The following is a 23,534-nucleotide window of genomic DNA, read 5'->3' on the forward strand; positions in this document are numbered from 1 at the left end:
TATTCAATTTTATATGAACTTATAGGAAATTAAGCAGAAAATTTGAAAGTTTTAATTACCTCACATTATTTCTTTTTGTATGAATAATTGAGGAAGATCATGCCTTTTCTTTACACTATTCAGTACCAAATTATACATCAATATGCATAATAGTACGAATTATAGACCGTTGTTTTTTTAAGCGCAATAATAAATGAATATAATTTATTTTAATTAAACTATTCTTTTATACATTGAAGTATTTGTTATCCAACTAATAATAGATACAAAATTGTAATTAATTACATTCTGAAACAAATATTGAAGGAATTTTTATTTAATATTTGAACATTGTAAGAACTATAACGTGGAGTACGTGAAACTTATATTATATTGTATATATTATATTATTATATATTATTATAAAAATTATATTATTTATTTGCAAAAGTTTGAATGTAGAGTAAAAATTAGATAATTTTAGAGAATTGTTATGTTTGCAAAAACGTAGCTCTTTTTGCAAGTTACTGAGGATTGTATTTACAAAATATATATTACTACAATATCTTCATATACAAATCATATGTTAAGAGATATGGACGATACAGGATTAGAATTTTATGATTTGAAGCCAGATAAAAACGAAAGAAGTGGACAAGAATAACAAATGAAATTTACGTAAAAATTTTGTATCTAAGTTTTACTATTTTTCGATGTTTTCGAATTTAAATATTTTTATTTTTCATCGAACTTTAGATGCAGATAAGTAAATACCTACGTTAAGTATAAAACAAACAAAGATGAAAATAAAATTCATGAAAAATTAAAGAAAAATTTTTGCAAAATAAAAATAATCTTGAAAATGATTATGCCGATCAATATTTTAACTAGCTCATAATTATGGAATTGACATAATGATACTAAATAATTATGTAGTTATTATATTCGAAAGTCATTTGTTTATAAATTTTAAAATAGTAAGTAAAGACCGAATTTTTCTGATAGGTCTCACAATGTCGATGGGCGGTAGTCTAATGGGATATGAGAATAATAATGACGTGAACCATGCCAAGTGCCGGAAGTCGCTGAAGGCACTACCAGTGGTATCGAGTATAAACACGGCTGGTGTAACATCAACGGGGTTCGAAAATGGTGGTATCCACGCTGCAGGGAGATCTCGTAAGTCAGGATTGAGGACTTCTGTAGTGACATCTCGAAAGAGCGAATCTTGCAGCCGCGGCCATGTAAATAACCTGTGGTCAGTCTGGTATGGAATTATTGCCGTTGTTTTTCAAGCTTACATTGCTATCAGGTGCACCAGAAGATTTATTGGTAATTTACTCATTTTAATCTATTTTAAATTCTATATTATTTGTATTAAATATCTATTGATAAAATAAATTCCATCTTTTTTCCGTTATAAAGATACTTTCAACTAGTTCCGCTAATTTCTAAAAGAAGTATGCTGTTTATAATTGGATAATTAAGATTTAGATTTCATTTATGATATATAAATATTAAAACCATTAGCTTAATTAATTTTTATATATTTAGTCAATATAAAATTGTGTTAATAAATGGGACATTCTAAAAAATTTAAATGCGTTTATCCAGTTAATGCAGACACGGTTTATTTATATGTGTATGCATGCGAATTTTTGATATGTATATTGTACTTATTATATGACTAAAGCTAGCAATATTATTTATTATTAATTTTTTTTAATTAATATAACGTCTATATATAATGATGCTATTTCAAATCTTTATAAAAATGTTTTAAATAATATTTTAACTTACGATTAAATTTCCTGGCATGTATAATGTATCACTATATTACGAGTTTGTGATAAATTTATAAAGATTTAAGATTTATATAAAAATTGTAATTTATGAAAAAATTTATCAAATAAAATGTATGTTACATAAGCTATTTTTACAGATACGTATATATATATATCGCCTGCCTTGAAAGTAACATTCATTTCGTATATTATTAGATGTAATATTGATATAACGTAAATATTTCATATAATTGAAGCATGCATATCTGATTTGGAAGTTTCGATTTTTGTTAGATTAGAGTGGATTCATAAACATAAATTACATTTAACAGCGGGCTAATTTCAATTTTCTCATTTTTCCATAGCTTATCTATCGTTGCCCTGGCCTGCGGATGCTCCACCACCAAAAATCGAGTTACATGTGTGTTTAGCTTTAGCAGGTGCAGGAGTGCTCCTGCTACCAATTTTTCTTGCAGCAGCCTTTCTTAAGCTTGGTAATCTTGCCAATGACGGCATCAAGTTGGGGCGACACTTGAGCACATGCAGTCGCGATCCTTCCTCATCGCTTCTTGGCAGTAACACTGAGTCTGGTGAATGCTAAATTTTTTCTTTTTTTAGGGATTCAGTTATAGATTATTTATTATATTAGAATATTCATTAAACAGATAATAATAATTTTGATTTATACAGTTTTACGATGCGTGCATATTTGTTTATACGATTTAACAATTTTGAACAAATTTTACCTTAGTTTCCAAAGTATATTATATAGTATTTTAGAAATTATATATTTTAGAAATAATATTGTATTTTAGAATAATCTTCATGAAGGTAATGATTTTCATGTAGATAGTGAGTTATAATATTTAAATTTAAATAAAATTAAATATGATCACTTATATTAGATTATAACAAAAGTTAGACGTTTAAAATTTCAAGACTATTTTAATTTACTTAACTTGATAATTTTAAACTTGCTTATAAATAGAATCCATAAATTAAGCACAGAATATTATTTTAATTATGTAAATATTATAGTATTCTTCATTTAGAATTAATAAATGAATATGTTAGTATAACGTTATTTTTTACGGTCAAAATTATTAAAGTATTGAATAAAATTAAATTATTTACCTTTTATTTAAAATAAAAAATATATATTGTATGTGTACAAAAAGTTATGTTGAACAGATAATAGTGTTAAGTTATGCTAATTCGTTGTCATTAATTATAAAACACCAATGATGTGTGAGATAAATAAACAAAAGCGTTCAATATAAAAGGAAAAGAATAGTTTAGAGACAAGAGAAAATGGTGTCTATAAGTAGAAGAAAAATTATAGGCTATACAACTGAGTTTGCGTTCTGATTTTACGTGCATTCGCAGGAGTGGCAAATAATTTATGGAGACATGGAGGCCCAACTGCAGCCTTCGTCCATCTATGCACAGCCATGTGCTTTCTCTTACCATCACTTCTTATGGAAGCTCGTTTGATACATGCTGGATTCCTACCAAAAGGTAAGTTCTTTACTTTTTCTCCCTACGCAAAGTTAACGTATCACTTTTAAGTATTTCATAGCAGTACAAAGTGCCCTTAAAATTTTGTGATTTTTACATTTGATATTACTTTTCATGATTTGTCCTATCAAATTGTACTTTATGCTGATTTATTATTTCAAAGATAAATGAAACAGTATTGATTTCCTTATTGATAAAAAAGACTCATAAGGTTTTTATTATAAACTCTATAATGCAAATAAATACTTTAAAATATATTTGCATATATTAGATATTTCCTAGAGGCTAGTTGATAGATAGTTGACTTTTTTCCTTTTTCCACTAATTCATGTTTTATGAAGTCAATATCAGATAACATCAGTGCATCAAAGATAATGCAGGAATGAATGATTTCGTATATTAATATATTATGAATTATTATGCTAGTAATAAGACTTTGTGCTTGTTTCTTTGACTCTATATTGTTTTATCATAGTAACTAATAGATAATTGATTAAGAAAACACATGCTAGCTTGGTATCAATTCGTTTCACGCGGACGGTCCAGCAACTTTAAAATATTGATTCAATATTATAATAATTATTTAAGTTTAATAAAATATGATAAATTAATTAGTTTATTCAAATAATAATTTTTGTTATTCTTTATTAATTATCCTATGCTTCTACTGAAAGAATTCAAGGCCTTTGTGTGAAACACCAAGCCTTTATTTACAGCTATTATAATATTAGTAAACGTGGTCGCGATTTCTTAGTATAAATGCTCGAACAATAATAAAATTAAAAATCGTTATTATATAAATTATTTAAGGTATTATGCTAATACTTTATCCTAAATCCCTACAAATATGAGTAAACATGTTTAAATCAGTCAACTTAACTTAAAATTATTCACTTCATCTTATAAAATTATTTCCAATTCTTATAAATGATATGCATCAAATTTCAATTCGTATATTTATATTTATCTTATGTATTTTTGAATCTTCTATTTTAAATTATATTTAAAAAATTATATTTTATAATTGCATATAATTTTTTTGACAGTTTTCAATAAAATTATATTTTACGGAATAAAACTATTATTTTATGATTTATTACAAAAATAGATATTTTTTGTTCGAGAAACTATGTATGAAAGATAGATAAAAAATTTTTTATTGTAATTTTACATTTAAAATATATAAATAAATTACAGGAGTAAGTATTTCTGCTGTCAATTCAATTTCTATTGACAAACAAGATTTTTCCTGATCAATGAAACGCATTCATCTGACCGACTTCATCTGTCGCATTTAGTACTTTCATTCTAAACAAATACAATTAAATAATACAATAGCTTATTTTAGTGTAAAACAATTTATTACGAATAAAATTTGATATTCTACATTACATTCTATGTTACATTCTATAAATAAACATGTTTCGTATGTAATTGGAAACTTTAATATATTAATAATTGATAATTATATATTAACAATTAATAATTGGATAGAGGAAAAAGTAATTATTTACTAGTGGAAAATCTGGTCTTTTGTTTTACGCTATCGAGCAAACCTTATTTACTTGGATAATATAATTAAAAATTTAGTCACATCTTTGATCGTGTAAAATCATTGGTAACCACAAATCTTAATTTTATAGTTTCAATAGAGTAGAACCCATTGTCGTTACATGAATCCAGATTTCCTCTTGATAATTTTTTACTATTATATCTTTAAATATAGATTTCTTTTATAAATCAATGTACCGGGCTTAGTGATTAGCCTCCTTAATTTTTCATGTAATAACTTTGATCTTGAAAGAATTTTTTATTACCATCAATGAATTCGTCGAATCCTTGGTTACAAGACTCGAAAGTAAATTATTGAGATTGTGGAATTATATGTATTGTGAAAAATCACGAAACGAAGAAAGAGAAAACTGTTTATTTAGCTTTGCGCAGCTTATATGCGCCGGCCGACGGACCAGAGGATCGATACTGTTTAGTGCGCACGCTGACAAGACCACGTACAGTAAGGCAGTGTTGAAGAAAATAGCTTGATTTTTCTTACTCCTTTTTATATTTATATCCCAATGAAACGACTGAAGCGAAATTTTATTTTATTGTGTATATTTTATTCTATTCTACGGCTCTGTCTTTTTAATTACAGTTAGTAATTTAGTTTAGTTAGTTTTTAGACAATTAATATAAGTTGAATTACACGATAGTTCTCAAATGGATTTTCAATAATATATTCTATATCTTTATTTTAGATTTAAAATTTTTAGATAGTTTTTAAGTTCTCGGGTTTAGATTTAGAAATATCAGAATTATCTTATATATTCTTCTATGTTTCTTTTGATATTAAACTTATAATTGGTATTTTTATCATAAATTATTTGAACAAGGATCGTTATTATTTTGTAAACAATTAAACATAAAAATATACTACTACGGTTTCGGATATTTTATTTTTGTTTGATTGCATTAACATTTATAAAAAAAAATTGTTATCCTATTATGGACTTTAGGCATTATGAATTTAATTATCAATTAAATTGATTTGAATTGATGCAATTGAAATGAACGTATAACAATATTTCAAATTGTAAATTTTTCTTAGAACATATAACATTTTTGTAATTGGAAGGGTTTGTTTAAAAATTAATAAATTATAATTTAAATGCATGATTGATTTAACATTTTAATAAAATTGTCCTTATTTAAAACTATGTATGATTAATAATCATCTATAGAATATAGATTTATCGAAATATTTCCTGTCAATTTAAAATAAAATTTAATCTACTTTATTATATATTGATTTATATTTTAATACTTGTATTGTATATAAAAAATATAATCTATGTTAATATATATCTGCAGCATGGTAATTTCATCTTACGAAAATCCAGCCTTTTAGTATTCTGTTACGTTTTGCAATATTGGAATTTGATTAGTAAGCATTTTTTAAGAAATTTTAAGGTATGATTATTATTTATATATAAATGACAATATTTTTTATACAATAAATTGCAATAATTATTATATTATTTTATAAATTAAAAGGTAATAATTTATTTTATAAGTTAATTTAAATATTTCATAAATCAATCATAATATATTTTACTAACAAATTAGTATATTATGAGCATTATAAACTATTCATAATATATATTATAGGTAGTAAATATAATGAATATTAAAACATGTTCTCAAAATAATTTTAAACAATATTTGTATAAAAATAATGCAATTGTATACTTTTTTAATGTATTAAATATAGAAGTTGTCCATATTTGTTTAAAACCAAGTAAATTTAATGTTTAATTTTTATGCTTTTAAATGTAATAGTATTTTAAATTATATTTGATAGTATCCTTCTGTATTCACGTTTTTATAACATATGCTTATTTTTATATTTAATTATAAGTTATGTAAGTAGAAATTAATTATATTATAAAACTTAATATCAGCATTATTATTAGAAATAATAAATATTTTTGTTCAATTAGATATTTTCAAAGTTTTTAAATGCATGACGTTATAAACATTAGTCTTGAAGGTAATATAAAAAAATCATTTTAATGATGAGTACAGAATTAATATTATATTAGCAGATAATAAATTTGTTTTTAAATATTTAATTAAAAATATAATTCAAATTAAATACATTATAAAAGATAATTTTATTACTAATGGTTAAGACATATCCATAATTATTCTTAATAAAAAGTTAGGGTTGAATTAATAGTTTGACGAATGCTTTCTTTTTCTAATAGAATCTGTTCAGTAAGATGTTTTGCTCAATACCTCTAATGGAGGTATGTATCTTAACAATAAATATATTCACGTGATGAGTATATGAAATTCTTGAACAATTTTTATTTTAATATCACAAATTCAATGTTGTTTGCGTGTATGCGCTAGTATACATGTATGGCTTTACTCTTCGCAACTAAGCATGTGCAAAGTGTTAATAAATGTATTGATAAAAAATCCTTTTTTTAATTTGCACACATTCTAATTTCATATTAACAAAATTTATTTTTTCAATTGATGTAAGTTTATTTTAGTTACATGTACAATGTACAAAATTTTCTAGTTGAAGTATATATAAAAATTATAAAGAAATTATGTGCCGAAAATTACAGTTTGTTATATTATAAAAGCGTATTGTGATAGGACTTCAGCTCTAACTTCAATTTTATTATTTATAAAAGAATTGGCCCTTTTTTTAAATAACTGTCTTATATAAATCTTATTCATTTAGTTTTTGAAATATTTACATGAAGATTTATAATATCAACCGTCATCAATACTCTCATTTAATTTCTTGATTCTTTGAAACTGATTTTAAAAAACCAGTGTTTTCTAATTTTCTCAATCATTCTATAACATTCCCCTACTACCTGTATTAATATGTTGCGTGATTGTATACAACTAGATACAAAATAACAAACTAGATATAATTATTATAGAATAATATATGTTGTAAAGATCATCCAATATCATTACTTAAAACCTCTTGATCGCTTATATTTATTTATGAATAGTCTTATGATTTATATATTTTAATGAGAAAAATATAAACATGAAATGAATGTCCATACTTTTTTGTTATAGAAGTACTTATAGACTTTTAAGCTTCTGAATTAATTCTTATATATATATATATATATTTTTTTTATTTCAAATGGCATAAAGTAATATTTTCAATAAAAATGTTTAAAGTTTAACAATATTTCTTACATTATCCATTATTTCTTGCATAACTTACATCCATTTTATTATATTATTTATTATATATTTTATTTATAATTCAATATTATCACCATTTTTTATTTTGATTTTTCTTAAGACGTGACAGAAAAACAAAACTATGATATATTTTTACGTAGTACTGTTTGTCGATGTTCAGTTTTTAGGTCCATTATTACTGGCTAAATACTGATCTTTAAATTAACGGAGGCATGATAGATATCTTTGACATTATTTCGTGATAAAAAATACGAAGGTTCGGGAAGATTTGAAGTAAATATTCTAAATTGCCTACCAAAGGTGAGGGCTTTGTAATACATTTGTAAAATTAAGCTATAAGATAATATACAATACATTCTGTATTATTTTTATTTTATTATCTAATCAACGAAAAGTGTATCAATATCTGTTAAAATTTTTCTTTATATTGCAAAGAAATATTAATAGGAATTAAGTTTTATTTAACGATAAGGGAATTAAAATAAAATTTTATACTCTATTTAATTTTTAAATATCTTAATAGTTTTGAAATATTGAAAATACATTATAACTAATATAAAATCTATAATATTTACAATCATTTTTATACATAATTTTTTTAACAATAAAATAAAATAAATTAATATGAGATTTTTTTAAGTCAATTATTTCAAAATTTGGTAAGAATATATATTTGAAAGTAGTATTCTAAGACATGCTTTTAAAAATATTTTTATTTAAAATATTACTAAATAATTAAGTTACACAATTGAATTACATTATACCATCTAACAGCTTCTCAAAATTCAGAAAACATGCGAAATAAATTTTCCACTTTTTTTTATCATGTTTTCTCCCTTTCATAGTACATACTAATTCAATACTTGGGGAGACTGCAATATATTTAGTTAGCATATAAAGTCTATTCGTGCTATGGGAATCAAATGAAAAAATTATAGAGCGATATTGTGTATAGATTATCATTAAATAGTATCATTCAGATCTGAATTCCCCCTTGCTTAAATTACTTTGGTATGGCGACTTGGACATGTAATTATTTCGTATATAAACAATCATTTTAAGAGGGTGAAAATTCTGTTGAAAGAGCAGCATAACTATTGTATTTTTCACAAAAAGCGAATATGCAGTTCGACCGGCGCTGTTTCATCCTTTTACTATTGAAAAATTAATTAAAATAATAATTTAATTCTTTTTTAATCTTAATTTGATTTCATTGTAAAATCTAAGAAAGCAAGCCTTGGAGTATTTCTGAAGTTCAAAGAAATGAAAAGTGGATGACGTATTTGTATGCATATGAATTGCACATGGTACAGAACAATAATTAGTGATCTAAATTGGAAGCAAAGAAAGGATCTCATATTTCATCTCGTATTTCAATGCATTGTATATTAAACAATTATTAGAAATCAATGTAATTTTAGATTAATAATGGATCAAAATAGTGCATAAAAATAACCTTTATATTCATGGAGTCATTTATATTAAGCAATGTTTTATGGATATCTATGTGTAAACAACCATTGTACTTTTTTAAAGAATTATGTGTTAAAGAAAAAATTCCTTTTTAATATTAATTTATTAATATGTACTCAAATATATAATATATATACGAGTATATAGAACATTTGCCTTTCAAATAACGATATAAGTATATTTAATTATTTTAGTTTGTACTGCTAAACTGTTCGGTGGTTGAGGTTATCTTACAAACATACGTTAATATCCTCGATGAGATATGCTTTATACTTTAAATAAGAACAACAACAATCATCGTCTTATGCAACTGTCAAATTTTATACGTTTTAATTAATGCGTTAGTCATCTCGTGCGCTCATGTTTTCAGCTCTTCCATTTTGAATTAATAATTTATGTACAGATGACAAATATATCGTATTTGTCTATAATAAATAATAAACTAAATAATAAATAATTTGGTTTAAGTAAAAATTTTTTAAACGATGATCTTTATTTCTTTTCATCACGTACGTTGATTATTTGGGATATTTTAAATATGATACGTCGGCTTGCATCAAATTTTAGTTTTTATGAATTTTAAAATAATTCATTCTACAAGCTTTTATTATAAAAAATCATATTCTCAGCTGGTTTTTATTAAATTATTAATGTGTAACGGACTTGTATTAAATTTAAATAGCTTAACTGACTTTCAGTGCAGTTGCAATCATACAAAAATAGAATATAAAAATCTAGTAAAGAAAAATAAGGGTTCCGATTGACAAAGATGTACTACGTATTGGGTTATTCTGCTAGTTGACTTCTTTTTTATTTTTTCTTTGTATTTTAATAATCGAACTTTAAGCAAAAACTTTGTGCTTTAACCATATAAAAAAATCGTAATGATTTTATTTTCTATTTTTCAAGCATTCATTTCATTTTTTAATAATACATAAATTCATAATGAAGTTTAGATATCAGAAATTAGTGAATCTATTTTGTATAAAAGTTGTTGTAGCATTACATCTTATAAAGTATTCATACTTTTTATAAGTTTATAATGCAATCACAAATAATTTCATATATGTTAAAGATTGTAGCATATACTAATGTATTTTAATCTTTAAATTTTTTAAATATTTTAACATTTAACGAATAGAAGAACTGGATAAAATCACTGTGACACTTCCAGTGATAGATAATTAATTAAGATATAAGGTGGAAATAATAATAATACGGTATTATACATGGACATAGAAAAAAGTTTGATACTTATATTTTTGTTAAGTCCTATTTAATTAAAATCTACCATTTGTAATTTAACCCATTTCAACAAAAAAACTATAATAATTTTTATTGTGTGAAATTTTTAGATTAAGTAGTTTGAATTTACAAAGAACTTTAACATTTCAAATAATAAGAAATTTCTTATTTCAGATTTACGAACTTTAAGGTTATCAAATGGTACAATATCTTTATAATAGCTAAAATGAAAATTCTTTTATAACACTTAATAAGCCGAATTAGCCTATAAATCGATTTGAATAATAATGTTTGAGATATTTTTAATTATTATTTTTGCTAATTATAACAAATTTAATTATTATTTTGTTATCAAATCAATAAAGCAATCAAATTAAAAAATATTTTCAAGAATTCGTGTTAATTAAAAATTTATAAAAATCTGTTGTATTAAAAAATATTGTAGATATAAAATAAAACTTTATATATAATTTTAAAAGAATAAAATTTCTAAAAGAAAATTGAGAATCACGTATTATATATCTATATATTTAATTATTATAAAGAAGAAAGTAATCGTGAAAAACGTAATTCCGTGTGAATAAAATTGAAATAATGTTTTTATATAAATATAGATGAATTTAATTTACTTTTCAATGTGTTAATTATTATTAATTATTCAACGATAAGAAAAATGAATTATTGATTTTATATTCTATTTTTATTTTCGATGCTTAAAAAATTCATAATTATTGTTTAATATAAACTAGAAAATTAAAGTTATAGGTATTATATGTGAGTTGTCTAGAGTTTACTATTTACTCGTATTCTAGACACGATTAGTAAATTTTCAATAAAATATAAAACATAGAATAAATCACTAAATTAACTTTATTTCAAACTTTAATGGAATTTATTTCTATAAAAAATTTTTATTAACAAAAACAAAATAGAAATGTATTAAAATGACAAACAATAATATTCATATATAATAGCCACTTGAAATTTATTTGATAATTTGTTTCAGACAAAATTACAGTACAATAAAATATAGAAGTTAAAATATTATTAAATATACAATCAACGAAAAAATCAGAGGAATTCCTTACAATACGAATTGTAATAATAATCTGAACTACACGATGTATAATGAACATATTCAAAGATTCACTAACTTTAGTGAAGTATTGATTATCATTGTAGTTAAATATTCTTTCTTCTCCCCTAAACTTATTTACCACGCGATGATTAAAAGCGAGAATAAGAAGCTATGCTTTTTTAGAGATTACAAATATAAAAACAATATTTTGTTATATTTAGTTGTCCATCAGCATCTGAAATAATAAACGAAAATATTATTTTATTATTTTTTGACATATTTTTTAATAACAGATTTATAATAACAATAATAAATTGATTTGTTTTATTTTCTAATTATACGAGAAAATATATATAAAATATACAATGCATAATTATATACAAAATTTACTTTTATGGTTTTCTCTCTTTTCGGTTTATACAATATTCGTTCTTGATTTTTTATATTAATGCTTACAGTGGTCCAGTGTCATTATTTTAAAATTATTGTAAATAATACGAATTCGTTATATAGGTAACTTATTAAATTCGACTGTATTTCCGTCATTTTTGTATCAATTGATTTAACTTTCTACTTTTTTCTAAAAGCTATTTGAGAAAAATAAAATAATTATTTCTTAAATAATTTCACTAAATCCATTAAAATAAACTTGCCTTTCATATTATATGGTTTAGTACATGGTAAAATAAAACTAAAGGATTACATACAGTAAAAGTCGGTGTTTTTTAACTGTCTTTTTAAGATAAATTTTTTTATTTCGGTAGAATTAAATAATTTGATTCTCTTCTGTTTTTTCTTTTTCTCTTTAAATAAGCTGAAAAAAGAGAAAGCAAGATGAAAAATAATAAAGATTCTTGAAGATGTTTATATCGGAGGAGTTATAGATTGTTTGCTTACTTATTCACCACCGTATTATTCAATAAGCGTTTCCTGTCATTAACTCGATAACGAAGGTACATTCTCAGACAAATAGTCAACTTGCAACTTGCATTTATAAATAGGTGTTCAGTTTCCCTTATATATTTGTTCCTTTATAATTATAAACAAACATCTGTGAAAAATAGATATTTAACGATATTTAATGATATTTATTAAACTTCGCTTGATATCCTTATACTTAATTATTTTAAATGATATTAACTGTAATTTAAACCTGTCAAATTAATAGCACAATTTATTGATTTGAATGTATAGCGGAATAACTAAAATGTGTAAATGTTATACCATTTATTCACGAAGCACATTAAATTTATTTAAAAAAATATTACTTAAATTTAATACTTATTTATTAAAAACTACTTTTTATTTGCATATTATTTATTGAACTCAACAGCCTACATAATAATAGAAATTTAATAATGTTAATTGAACTATAATTATAAATACTGAATATTATTAAAGATTACTTATTATTTTTGTTAGTTATTTTATTTTTAAACAATATTAAAACTTAAATAGTTTTATATTTATAATTGTTTTAATTCATATTTCGTTCAAAGAAGGTATTTTTATTACTAGATTTGCAATTATTGAATCTATAGTAAACATTTATAGTAAACAATATAAATATATTCTTTAAATATATTAAAAAATATAAATCTTTTTAAAAACTATGAAAATTTTTTTAATATATATTTAAAAAAATAATAAATTTTTGTTTAAATAATAATAATTTTTAATTAAAATTAATTTTTATAAATATATATTTATTTTTAGCTTCTAACTGATTTCTATGTCTAGAAATAAATATGAATGCGTTAAAAGAAACTTGAGATGAGATAGAATCAAGCTTATCGAGGTCCGAGATTCAATTAAAGATAGCTTTTATTTTTGAAAATTTCTTCGAAGGGCCAAATGTAATTTACTAATAGATAATGTAAATTCTTATGTAATATTAATAAGGTATATTGTTACTCTTATATCTTTGTTATAAAGATAGGATTGATAAATGGAATCAGGTTTCCAAGTATATAAAAGTCATTGTATGAAAGAAAACTAGAAAATATTATATATTATAATATTATGTTAATATAATATTAAAATGAGGTGCTTATATAATATTAAAGAAATGTACTTAATAGTTGAAAATAAAGTTTACAAATATATTTTGTAGAATAAAAGAAACATCGAATAATAAATAATTGTAGAATTGAATAACTCTACAAAAGTAATAAATTCTAAATTATAATCAGTATTCGTATTTGCACCCTCTTAGATGCAATATGGCGTACAGACCTTGATTGGGTAGTAGTTCATCGCGATCGTCTTGTAGTGCTCAGTTTTATGAACATTCCGGAGAATCTGAGCCTAAACCTTGGACATTACGGAATCTCGCAATCGGCTCTAGACGATGATATTGATGTTTTGATCAATGGCACTAATAACAGTAGTACTTTGATACCGACAAAACTTTCATCAGTTCTGTTGTCGGTGCAGACGAGCAACGGTCCAACATCGGCAGTCCGCTCGACAACGAATAGCGCAGCCAAAGCTGAAGTTGAAGCGCCTTCTGACTTCTTTATTGGAAGGTAATTTCTAGAATTTGAGAAGTTTTCTTTTAAGTTACACTAAAAGAGTCCTTTATGTTGGACTTTTATTTTCAGAATTTCAATTATTTTTAATTTTAAATTGAAAACATGGCATTTAAATTTTACTTTGAGTAAATCTAAAATATTAGTTCATTATTAACATGTGCATCTCTGTTTACCTCTTAATTTTACAATTAAGTACAATTAAATTTCAATTATAAACTCTTATTTTAATTTTCAAGCTTTAAAATAGAATTATTAATATTTTTATGATGATCTAATTGAGCATTATCAATCTTAATTTGTAATAAATTGCACTTTGCTTCAATACAAACTGGATTGAATACAGATCGGGATGTAGAATATCTAGGATATTTAATGGAGTATATAAAAAATTATATGTATCTTATAGTTATGGAAAAAGTCCTATGTTTTAGTGTGTGAGTGTAGAAACACACAGATGACAATTCATTAAATGAATTCATGCGTGATCGAAAAATATAATTTAACGAGCTATTAATTCGGCATATAAGATTTTAAAAAATATGGAACAGCGTTATATTGGTAATTTTTTAACATCAAATATTCAGTGTTCCGTATACAAAAACTTTTAACTATAGATTATTTTTTATTGTTTCAATTATTTTTGCAATATTATTTAAAATATTCATTACTTTAATATTTTATAATTTTTAATAATTATCAGATTTGTTCTTTTAGTCGCTATGCATTATGTATAAAAATAACGTAATTATCATTTTCATTTAATAGAATTATAATTTGCATATTTCACATATATTTATAATATTTTAAATTGTAGTTTATTGACATGTACATTTTATTAAAAAAACAATTACTAAAATATTAATCGACATGAATATAATAAATATTATAATTTAAGAATTTTTTAAATTATATAAAATATTTAATTAATTAAAAAAATAATATTATTTTAAAAGAGCTACTTGCTTGAATAAAAATTATAATTATCCTTAATAAATGTACTATAATTAAAAAGACCTATTTATATTATTTTACTAACAGTTTACCAGGGTCATCATTAGTAAGCAGCGCACCGATTTCACCAACTACATCTGCACAATTAACATCTAAAAGACCAATTTCAAAGATGAATGTCCGGAACATACAACGCAACCGTCTAAAAGCAAAAAAGAATTTGGCAGCATCAAAATCTAAACCAACGAGCAATGGTGGTGGAGGTGGGGATCGCACCTGGGCTGGAAATATGAGCGCTCAGAGCCTGCCTTTAACATTTAATAGCCTCGCTGACCTTGATCATCCAGAAAATTTCAATTTGGATTCCGATGAGGCTGGTGCGTTTTAATCTTTTTGATATTTAGGGTACAAGAAAACTTGTATTTTTTTCATTTTGCTATTGTATTGGAAAATAATTGATAAAAGTATAAAAAAGTTGCGAAAAAATATCGATGTTATAAGATGATCTAGAACATGTATTAAGATTTAAGATTGAATGAATTATTTACATTAGACCGAGTGAATATGGTTGTAGGTGAAGATTATGGACCGATCACTCTGGAATATCTTAATTATGTGGTCGCTCTGGGTGTTTACTCAGTCAGATATCCTGCAGTGTTTTGGTCCAGCAACAAGGTTCTTGGTACGATCTTCAGTATTCAACTGGTTGCAAATGCCGCACAAAGCCTCTTAGCTTATGCTGGCATGTCAGTTCTTTATAAGGTGGGTATTTATAACGATGAAAGCCTGAATCCAAGTATGAACTTTGATTAATTGGTAATATATTCGGGCCTAAGTAAATTTTGAAAAAGCAATCATTCAAGGTAGTATTGGATTTACAGGTGCAAGTAGTTGGACCATTAAAGGTGCTACCACTGCTGCGACATCGTACAGTCACTGCCGCTTCTAGTGCGATATCGAGTTTCTTTGGTGACCGTTTCTTTTTGCTCAATCCACACGTGACTCTGGGTATTTTCGTCCTTTCATCACTTCTTGTGCTATGCTCGAGTATGGTCATGTACCTGTACGCTTACGGTAGGTATGTATCGAGTACCAATACAAAGAATATTTTTCACGTTGAGGATTTGAATTCTATAAATATAATAATAATAAGTAATGGTAATAAGTACTATGAAATGAAAAGTAATCTTCTTGCATAGGTTTGTAGCATTCTTGAACCAAGAACGTGAGCGCCGTGTAATTATGTCCAAAGATGAACGATCGGAGGATGCTGGTTGGATATATATAACTCATCCCACAGCCCTCTGTCTTTTTCTTGCAATTGCCATATGTAGTGCACCATTGCTCTATGATTATACAGTCGTATACCGCGGAAGCCTCGACGGAGCTATTCTTGCGTGCATTGTTAGTACGGTACTTCACCTCATACTTTGGCTCATGCTCTGGGTTTTCCTTACGATAAAGCATCGCTGGACCTTCAAATTGCGTGTGACCATAGGTAGAGCAACTGTAAAATCCACTCGTTCGGTTAAGCTTCTGACTGATGTAGATCTCGTCTCCGGGCGGGATGACGATGATGGAAGTGGTACTCCACTGCTAGTAGTCGGTAATGGTAGAACGTACACAGTTAGTGATACAAGTCCCAAGAAGGCCATTATAAACGTTATTCAAAAAGCAGCTATGGAACGAAAGGCTCGATTGCAAGGTGATTATAACATTATTTTTACTGCTTATAATTTCATGTTTTGTGATCACTGAGATTACTAAACACAATATTAATTAGCATAATTCTTTCATTGCACTTATAAGTGTCAAATCATAACCGTATTATTAATAATAACTTGGCTAGATAACAATTAGCTAACAATATTAGTCCGAATTTCATTTTTAAAAAACAAAGATTATATTTTTAACATTACACTTGATTTTTATATAATTATTCTTTCTAAATGCATTTAAAATGGATAATAATTGGTTTCAAGTATGAATAAAAATATTAACATTAACCTTCAAATAAAAGTAAAAAATATAATATAATTATTATATAATAAATATATATATTTTTGGTAGCAATCACTTAACAGAAGCATATCCAATATCCATTTTCATGCATTTTTATCCGTTTTCGTTGTTTATTATTATGATAATAAACGATTGTTGCAATAAAAAATAAATACATAAATACGATTAATCTAATATTTATTCCGCGACAGGAATCAACAACATGGATGTATTGGATGGGGAGTCGATGGTAGATAGTGATGAACAAATCTACTGGCTGAGGCCGAAGCTGAGGTCCTCGCCAATGAAGTCGGGGGACAGTGTGACGGGCCCTGGTTCTAACCAGATTCATGACAAAGGTTGGCTCAACAAGAAGCTCAAACCGAAAGTCACTTTCAACGATCTACCTAGTACGTCAGGCTCGCGGTAACTACTCCCATTCCCTCCTATTTTGATGTCATTTGTTCTTGTTATTGTTTTTTGTCACCTTGTATCTGTTTGTTCTCACTTATTTTCGCTTAATTATACATACTCCAGATACACCTTATTAACGTAATAACAATTCACATTAAATTTAATCGATGCGTTGCAAAGCCGAGTGGAGCTTCTTAAACAATATTTCTTTTTCTTTTTGAATGTTAGCTTGAATTTAAAAGATGATTTTTTCAGATACCGAAGCTTCACTCGGTTAGGAGTTATCTTTTCGAGTGTAACAGGATGTATTGATGTTTACATAAGGAACTTTATTTTATGTAACTAAATCTCAACTCAAACAAGTTGTAATTTTATTTGTTATGTCTAGTCTCGCTATTTGTAAAAGAATTACCCCGAGAATAGTTTCGTATTATAGATTAAAGATTACCAAAAATCTCTTCTAATAAATATATGTTTATGTAAACTGTATTTAGAAGTAATCCTTGTCAATAAGCATGCATCCAATTAAATTTTAATTATAGCATTATAAGTAATCTTAAGTAAGTTTAGGTCTTAATTATAGTTTATCTGATTCTATTGTCGTTTACAGTAAAATTTAATGTCATATATTATATAATTTTTTTTCACAATACTTTAATATTAGGGTAGAAAATTGAATAATATTACATTAAAGTATTAAGCAGAGTATCTTGTAAGATACATTATCTAAACTTTTTTTTTAAGAATAGTATCTTAATGTAGTTTTAATATAAATTGAAGCAAATATTTTTTATATTCATAAATAATTTATGCGATTCACGAAATTATGTAATAATCCGTATTAATATCCATCAAGTGCAAATTGTAACAGACCTGTTTTCTGGTAAGCACAACTTTAATTAATTTGCGTATAGTTGTAAGTTCGATAAATTTGTAATGATGTAATTCCATTTGTCCTTTGTATTTGTATACACGCCGCCCGCACCCTCCGAATAACCAATTTTCCTTAGCTATCTTTTGAGAAGTATTGGTGCCACTGACATCCATATTTTTCTTTCAACGAATATGTAGCTAAAACAAATTTTGTAATCAAATTAATTTAAAAGCTTTCATATATTTTGATATGTTTCTTATTTCCCTCTTGCAAATATTAAATTCAGCTTATTTAATAATATTATGATAACAAAATTTATTAATGAAAGTATAATTAATGTTCTTTTTTCTTACACATATTTCTTTTATTTTTAATTTTCATTGTCAATGTACATTGTAATGTATAATTAATGTTAATTCAATTAAATGTTTAAAAAGGTATTATTATTCATCTCATACATAAATATTATTTACTTAAATAATATACATTTTTTATTTGTAATTTTATCAATAAAAAAATTTTTCCTCAGAATAAAATTATTATTTATTTTATAGTATAAGTAAGTGGTGATAAATTTTAGTGTTTAAATTAATTTCAGTTAACCATATTCAGATTTAGTAAGTACAATCATTATACTGCAGTGATTAAGAAATCCTTGCTATCCAACATGCAGATATATAATATAAATTTCGCTGTTTGTTCTGCACGCTTGATATTTTAGGGCTTATTTCGAGTCTTTTTCAAAGTTTGCGAGGATGAAACACTAATTTTAATTGACAATGTTTCGTTTTAATGTTTAGTAATAAGGGAAAAGTCAAACGAGGCATTGCTGATGGTGGGCCCGAGGATGATGGAGACTATGCAACACTACGCGAACTTCCGCTTGTGGCCTCTCACGATATCGCTGATGATAATATCTCTGAAGAAAATAAAGTTAGTATAGAAAATATATTTTATTTTATTTTACAACTATTGTATTTTTAAATTGCACTATTTTTTATATAAAAACAGTTGACATCTTTGCATTTGGAATAAAAGTTTAAACATGTTATTCTTAAATTATTGAAATTATTAATATTACATTTTTAACTTATTTAGATTTTAATAAAACATTTCTAGTTAAAGTACAACTAATTTTGAATAAAAAGAGATTATGAATGCATTAAAATTTTATTTTAATAGAAATAGATCTATTTCATGACGCATATTACATTTTTTAAACTATTTTAATTATTACATTAATTGAATATTTTATTAAATATGTAATATAATTTTATTAAATATTACAAAAATTTAAAAGTTATATTATAATAATAAAAATCTTTAATTTTCATGATGCTCCATAAATTATTCTCTTTTAGAAATCAAAAGTCATTAAAAATTTTTTACGTTATTTCTTTATTTTTAAATTACCTTTAATCACAGGTTACTTGTTAGAATAATGTACGAAGTAAACGTATTTATTATAGTATAAATTTAATACATCGTGATATAAAAAAATTATTCATTTTAATTTACTTTCTCTTCGAAATTAAATTTGGGCTACTTTTAACAATTTAGCTGTTGGAGTGTGTAAACGACGATCGAGTAACATATTATGCAAGTGGTAACCACGATCTGCAGCCGTCGGAAAATGAGTCCGTGATTCTGTCGAGTTCTGAGGGTCTTCCTAAAGTATCGATTGTTCGCAGCCTAGTGGAAAACAGACTCCCATTACCGATACCACCCCCGACGCCTATTGTTGGATCTGAGAATAATGTCTTCGTGCACTCTGTTAGTTGTTAACAGTATTATTTATTATTAAAAAGTAGTATTATTCAAGGAGCAGAATTATTATTATTAAGTCACATTGTCTTCTATTTCTTTAATAATTCAACTTTATAGATGAAATTTGTAAATCTTTTCATTTATTTGTGTCACTATTAAAATGTCATTAATATTCATGATAAATTAAATAAAAAATAGTAATAAAGTGTTAATTATTAACAATCTATTGATAATTAAACTATAGATAAATTCTTTATTTAAATTAATGAAGTGTGTAAATATAAAATAAATTTATAAATTAAAATGTGAAAAATTAATTAATGAAAAAAATCATTAATTGATGCAAAAAAGAAGCTGCTTTTCATCTTAAATTAAAAAGAATTACAACAAAATTATATTTGTATTATAGTTAGTTCGTTATAAACATTAGTGATAATCATTTACATAAGATCTTTTCAGTTAAAAGAGAATATCTATTTGTAACTTAAAAATGAATTAATATAATCAGATTCTGAATATGCGAATTGTTAGATTTATATTTTTAGGCGTATTATATAAAATACTCTTTTTTATATATAAATTTTTTATCTCTTTTTTTTTCATAGTTAATAAACAATTACTCGTGATTATTTATCAGTATGCAATGTTTTCATTATTATTCATAAATAATCGTACGATTAAATGTTTCTATTCACTATTTTTTCTATTTGCAATACCGATTAATTACTGTAAATGTATGGATAGACATCGAGTGGTCAGATTCCCCGTTGTCTGCGTCGTGCAGACTTAGGAATGCCTCACGAGGAACTAACGCCCAGATCGGACTCGTCAAATTCACCGCCTTTAGATGTGATTGGGCCGAGCAATAATAGCACTAGTAGTAACAGTGAAACCTCTTCAAGTGGTGTTCATAGCAACGGTAGCAACGCGAGTTCTCAGCGGCGCGCAAACAGTGTCGAAGACTTGGGAAGTGGTGAACCAAAAGAGGAGGCACAGTGGCGCAGTTGTTCCCTGCAGCGAGGAATCCAGCCACCGGGGCCGAGTGTAGGTACGATGGCCTCGAAAAATTCACGACTCGTGATGAATGCAACTCCCAGCTATGCGGCAGTCTACGGAAATGGTGAGCTATTATCCGGTGGATGCCCCGCGATTATTATGGAGAATCCAAATGAGGCAACAGTAGTCATCAGACGCAAGGCCGCAAGGCCCAAGCTTCAAGAACCCTTAGCCTTAGGTGAAGAACCTTTCGGTAGGTCTACCAATATGCGCATGACTTCGTTCACAGAGACCAATGATCTCAGGACGAACCAAGCCTCCTCAGCGACACTTCCACATTACCCCACCCAGCCAGTCGTTACGTACCCACATTGTTCTACGATGCCGCTGCCCCATGTCACCAGTCACAGCAATAGCGTTCTCGGAAATACCAATATGAGTGGTTCCAGTGGAAGTTGCGGCTCTGTATTACGATATCCAGGTGTGCCAGGTTTTTCGCTCTCAATCTGCTGATCTTATATTAAAAAGCTAAAGTCACGCAGGGTTATGCATTCAATAAAATGTAGAAGAATTTATTTACATTCCTTTCTAAATTATATTATGCAGTCGAAACTTATATATTTATTAAATTATTTCATCTGAAGTAATATCTTTCATTTAATACAAACATTATTTTATGTCAATCTTTCAATTATATATATTATTAAATATGTTAAAAAACTGTGATATTAATTATAATATTAAATTGTAAAAGAAAAAGATTGACTTAGAATATTGATCACAAGAAATTTGTTTATAAAGAGTTCAAGAGTTTCGGGTTGATTTAATGAATATATGTCTGTGTATTAGTTATTATTGTTTTATTAATTACTGAAGTCGCGTACTTGTTTTATCAGATTTTAATATACAGCTAGAACGATATTTTTAGATGAAATAAGTAATCTGTACATGTAAAAAAACAACATAAAGTATTACATTTCAAAAATTATTTTAAAATGCCTGCCCAGTTACAAAATTAAAATTTCATTACCATAAGGAAAAATACTTACAAGTAAGATACAAATATCTGAAAAACTATATGTATACAGGTCATCTCGAAACATCTCAGCAGCAGCATCTTCAGCCACCGCCACCGGTGCATGGGACGGTGCCAAGTCACACGACCCTTCCTTCCCACCATAATGGGGTGCGGCTGATGCCCCAAAGCAGTACGAACCCCTTCCTCAAGCGTTTCCCATCAGTGCAACCTATCGGGGGTCATATTTCCAAACAACAGCAACAGCATCAGCAACAACAGCATCAGCAAGAGCAATCATGGACTGCAGTTCTTCCAAGTACTGCAAACCTGCAGCATCCTCACCACCACCATCACCATCATCACACATTTCCACAAGCGCCGATTATCAATGGGAAACTCACCCCAGCTACTCAACCAATTGGGAGACAGTCTGACCGGGATTCTGCAAATTTTTCCATGGCCAGTAGCGGTGACTCCGATACATGCCTACCACATTAAAAGGTGACGATATTTTTGATCACCAGATAATTATGAGTTTTATAATTAAATATAATATTCAGCATAAATTTAACAGTTGATTTTATTCAAGACTATGTAATGATCGTATTTTGTATATTGTTTGACTATTGTGCGTGCAAATATCTTGTAGTTTGAGCCATGGAGCATTATCGAGTCTCGCCTTCACCATAAGATATGTAATAATAAATTTAAGTATTAATTTGACTACAGGTAATTCGATTATTAAGTAATTTGCTATAGTTTGAATATATTTTGACAGCAGAAATATTATTATGAGGATATTATAAGAATAATTTTTCAATGGGAATAAACATTCAATACAAGTATGACTCACCCTACTTAAGGATATATTTGTAATTTTTAAATTATTGAATTTCTCTAGTATCTAAATAAAAACATATTCTGGGTAATATTTGATTTTAACTTCTATGGGAGTTATTTTGAAAACATTAACTTTCAAATGTTTATATTAAATAGAGTCCAAGTATATAATATTTGTGAATAATTTAATTTGAGGTTTAAATATAAAAGCTAATTTTATATTCTGTGGAGTAAAGCCAAATATTGGTATAGTATTAATTTAATAAACATATTATATATGTTAACATCTTGCTTTTTCAATAATAGTTGAAAAGAAAAT

The 23,534-nt window shown here is 26.0% G+C and overlaps 1 protein-coding gene across 1 annotated transcript; it reads left to right on the plus strand.

The window, feature by feature from the left end:
- The first annotated feature begins 990 nt into the window (after window positions 1-990).
- tinc (transmembrane protein tincar) lies at window positions 991-22,964 on the plus strand. The gene is given in 13 exon segments (XM_011504907.1): window positions 991-1,311; window positions 2,129-2,353; window positions 3,150-3,281; window positions 14,036-14,348; window positions 15,393-15,682; window positions 15,880-16,067; window positions 16,187-16,383; window positions 16,505-17,010; window positions 17,519-17,732; window positions 19,395-19,527; window positions 20,155-20,381; window positions 21,114-21,838; window positions 22,446-22,964. Coding segments are annotated over 13 exon segments (3,897 nt in total). The 5' UTR covers window positions 991-992; the 3' UTR covers window positions 22,874-22,964.
- Window positions 22,965-23,534: the final 570 nt, after the last annotated feature.

Source organism: Ceratosolen solmsi, unplaced genomic scaffold (genome assembly GCF_000503995.2).
Source record: "Ceratosolen solmsi marchali unplaced genomic scaffold, CerSol_1.0 scaffold4, whole genome shotgun sequence".
In the NCBI taxonomy this organism is placed as follows: domain Eukaryota; kingdom Metazoa; phylum Arthropoda; class Insecta; order Hymenoptera; family Agaonidae; genus Ceratosolen; species Ceratosolen solmsi.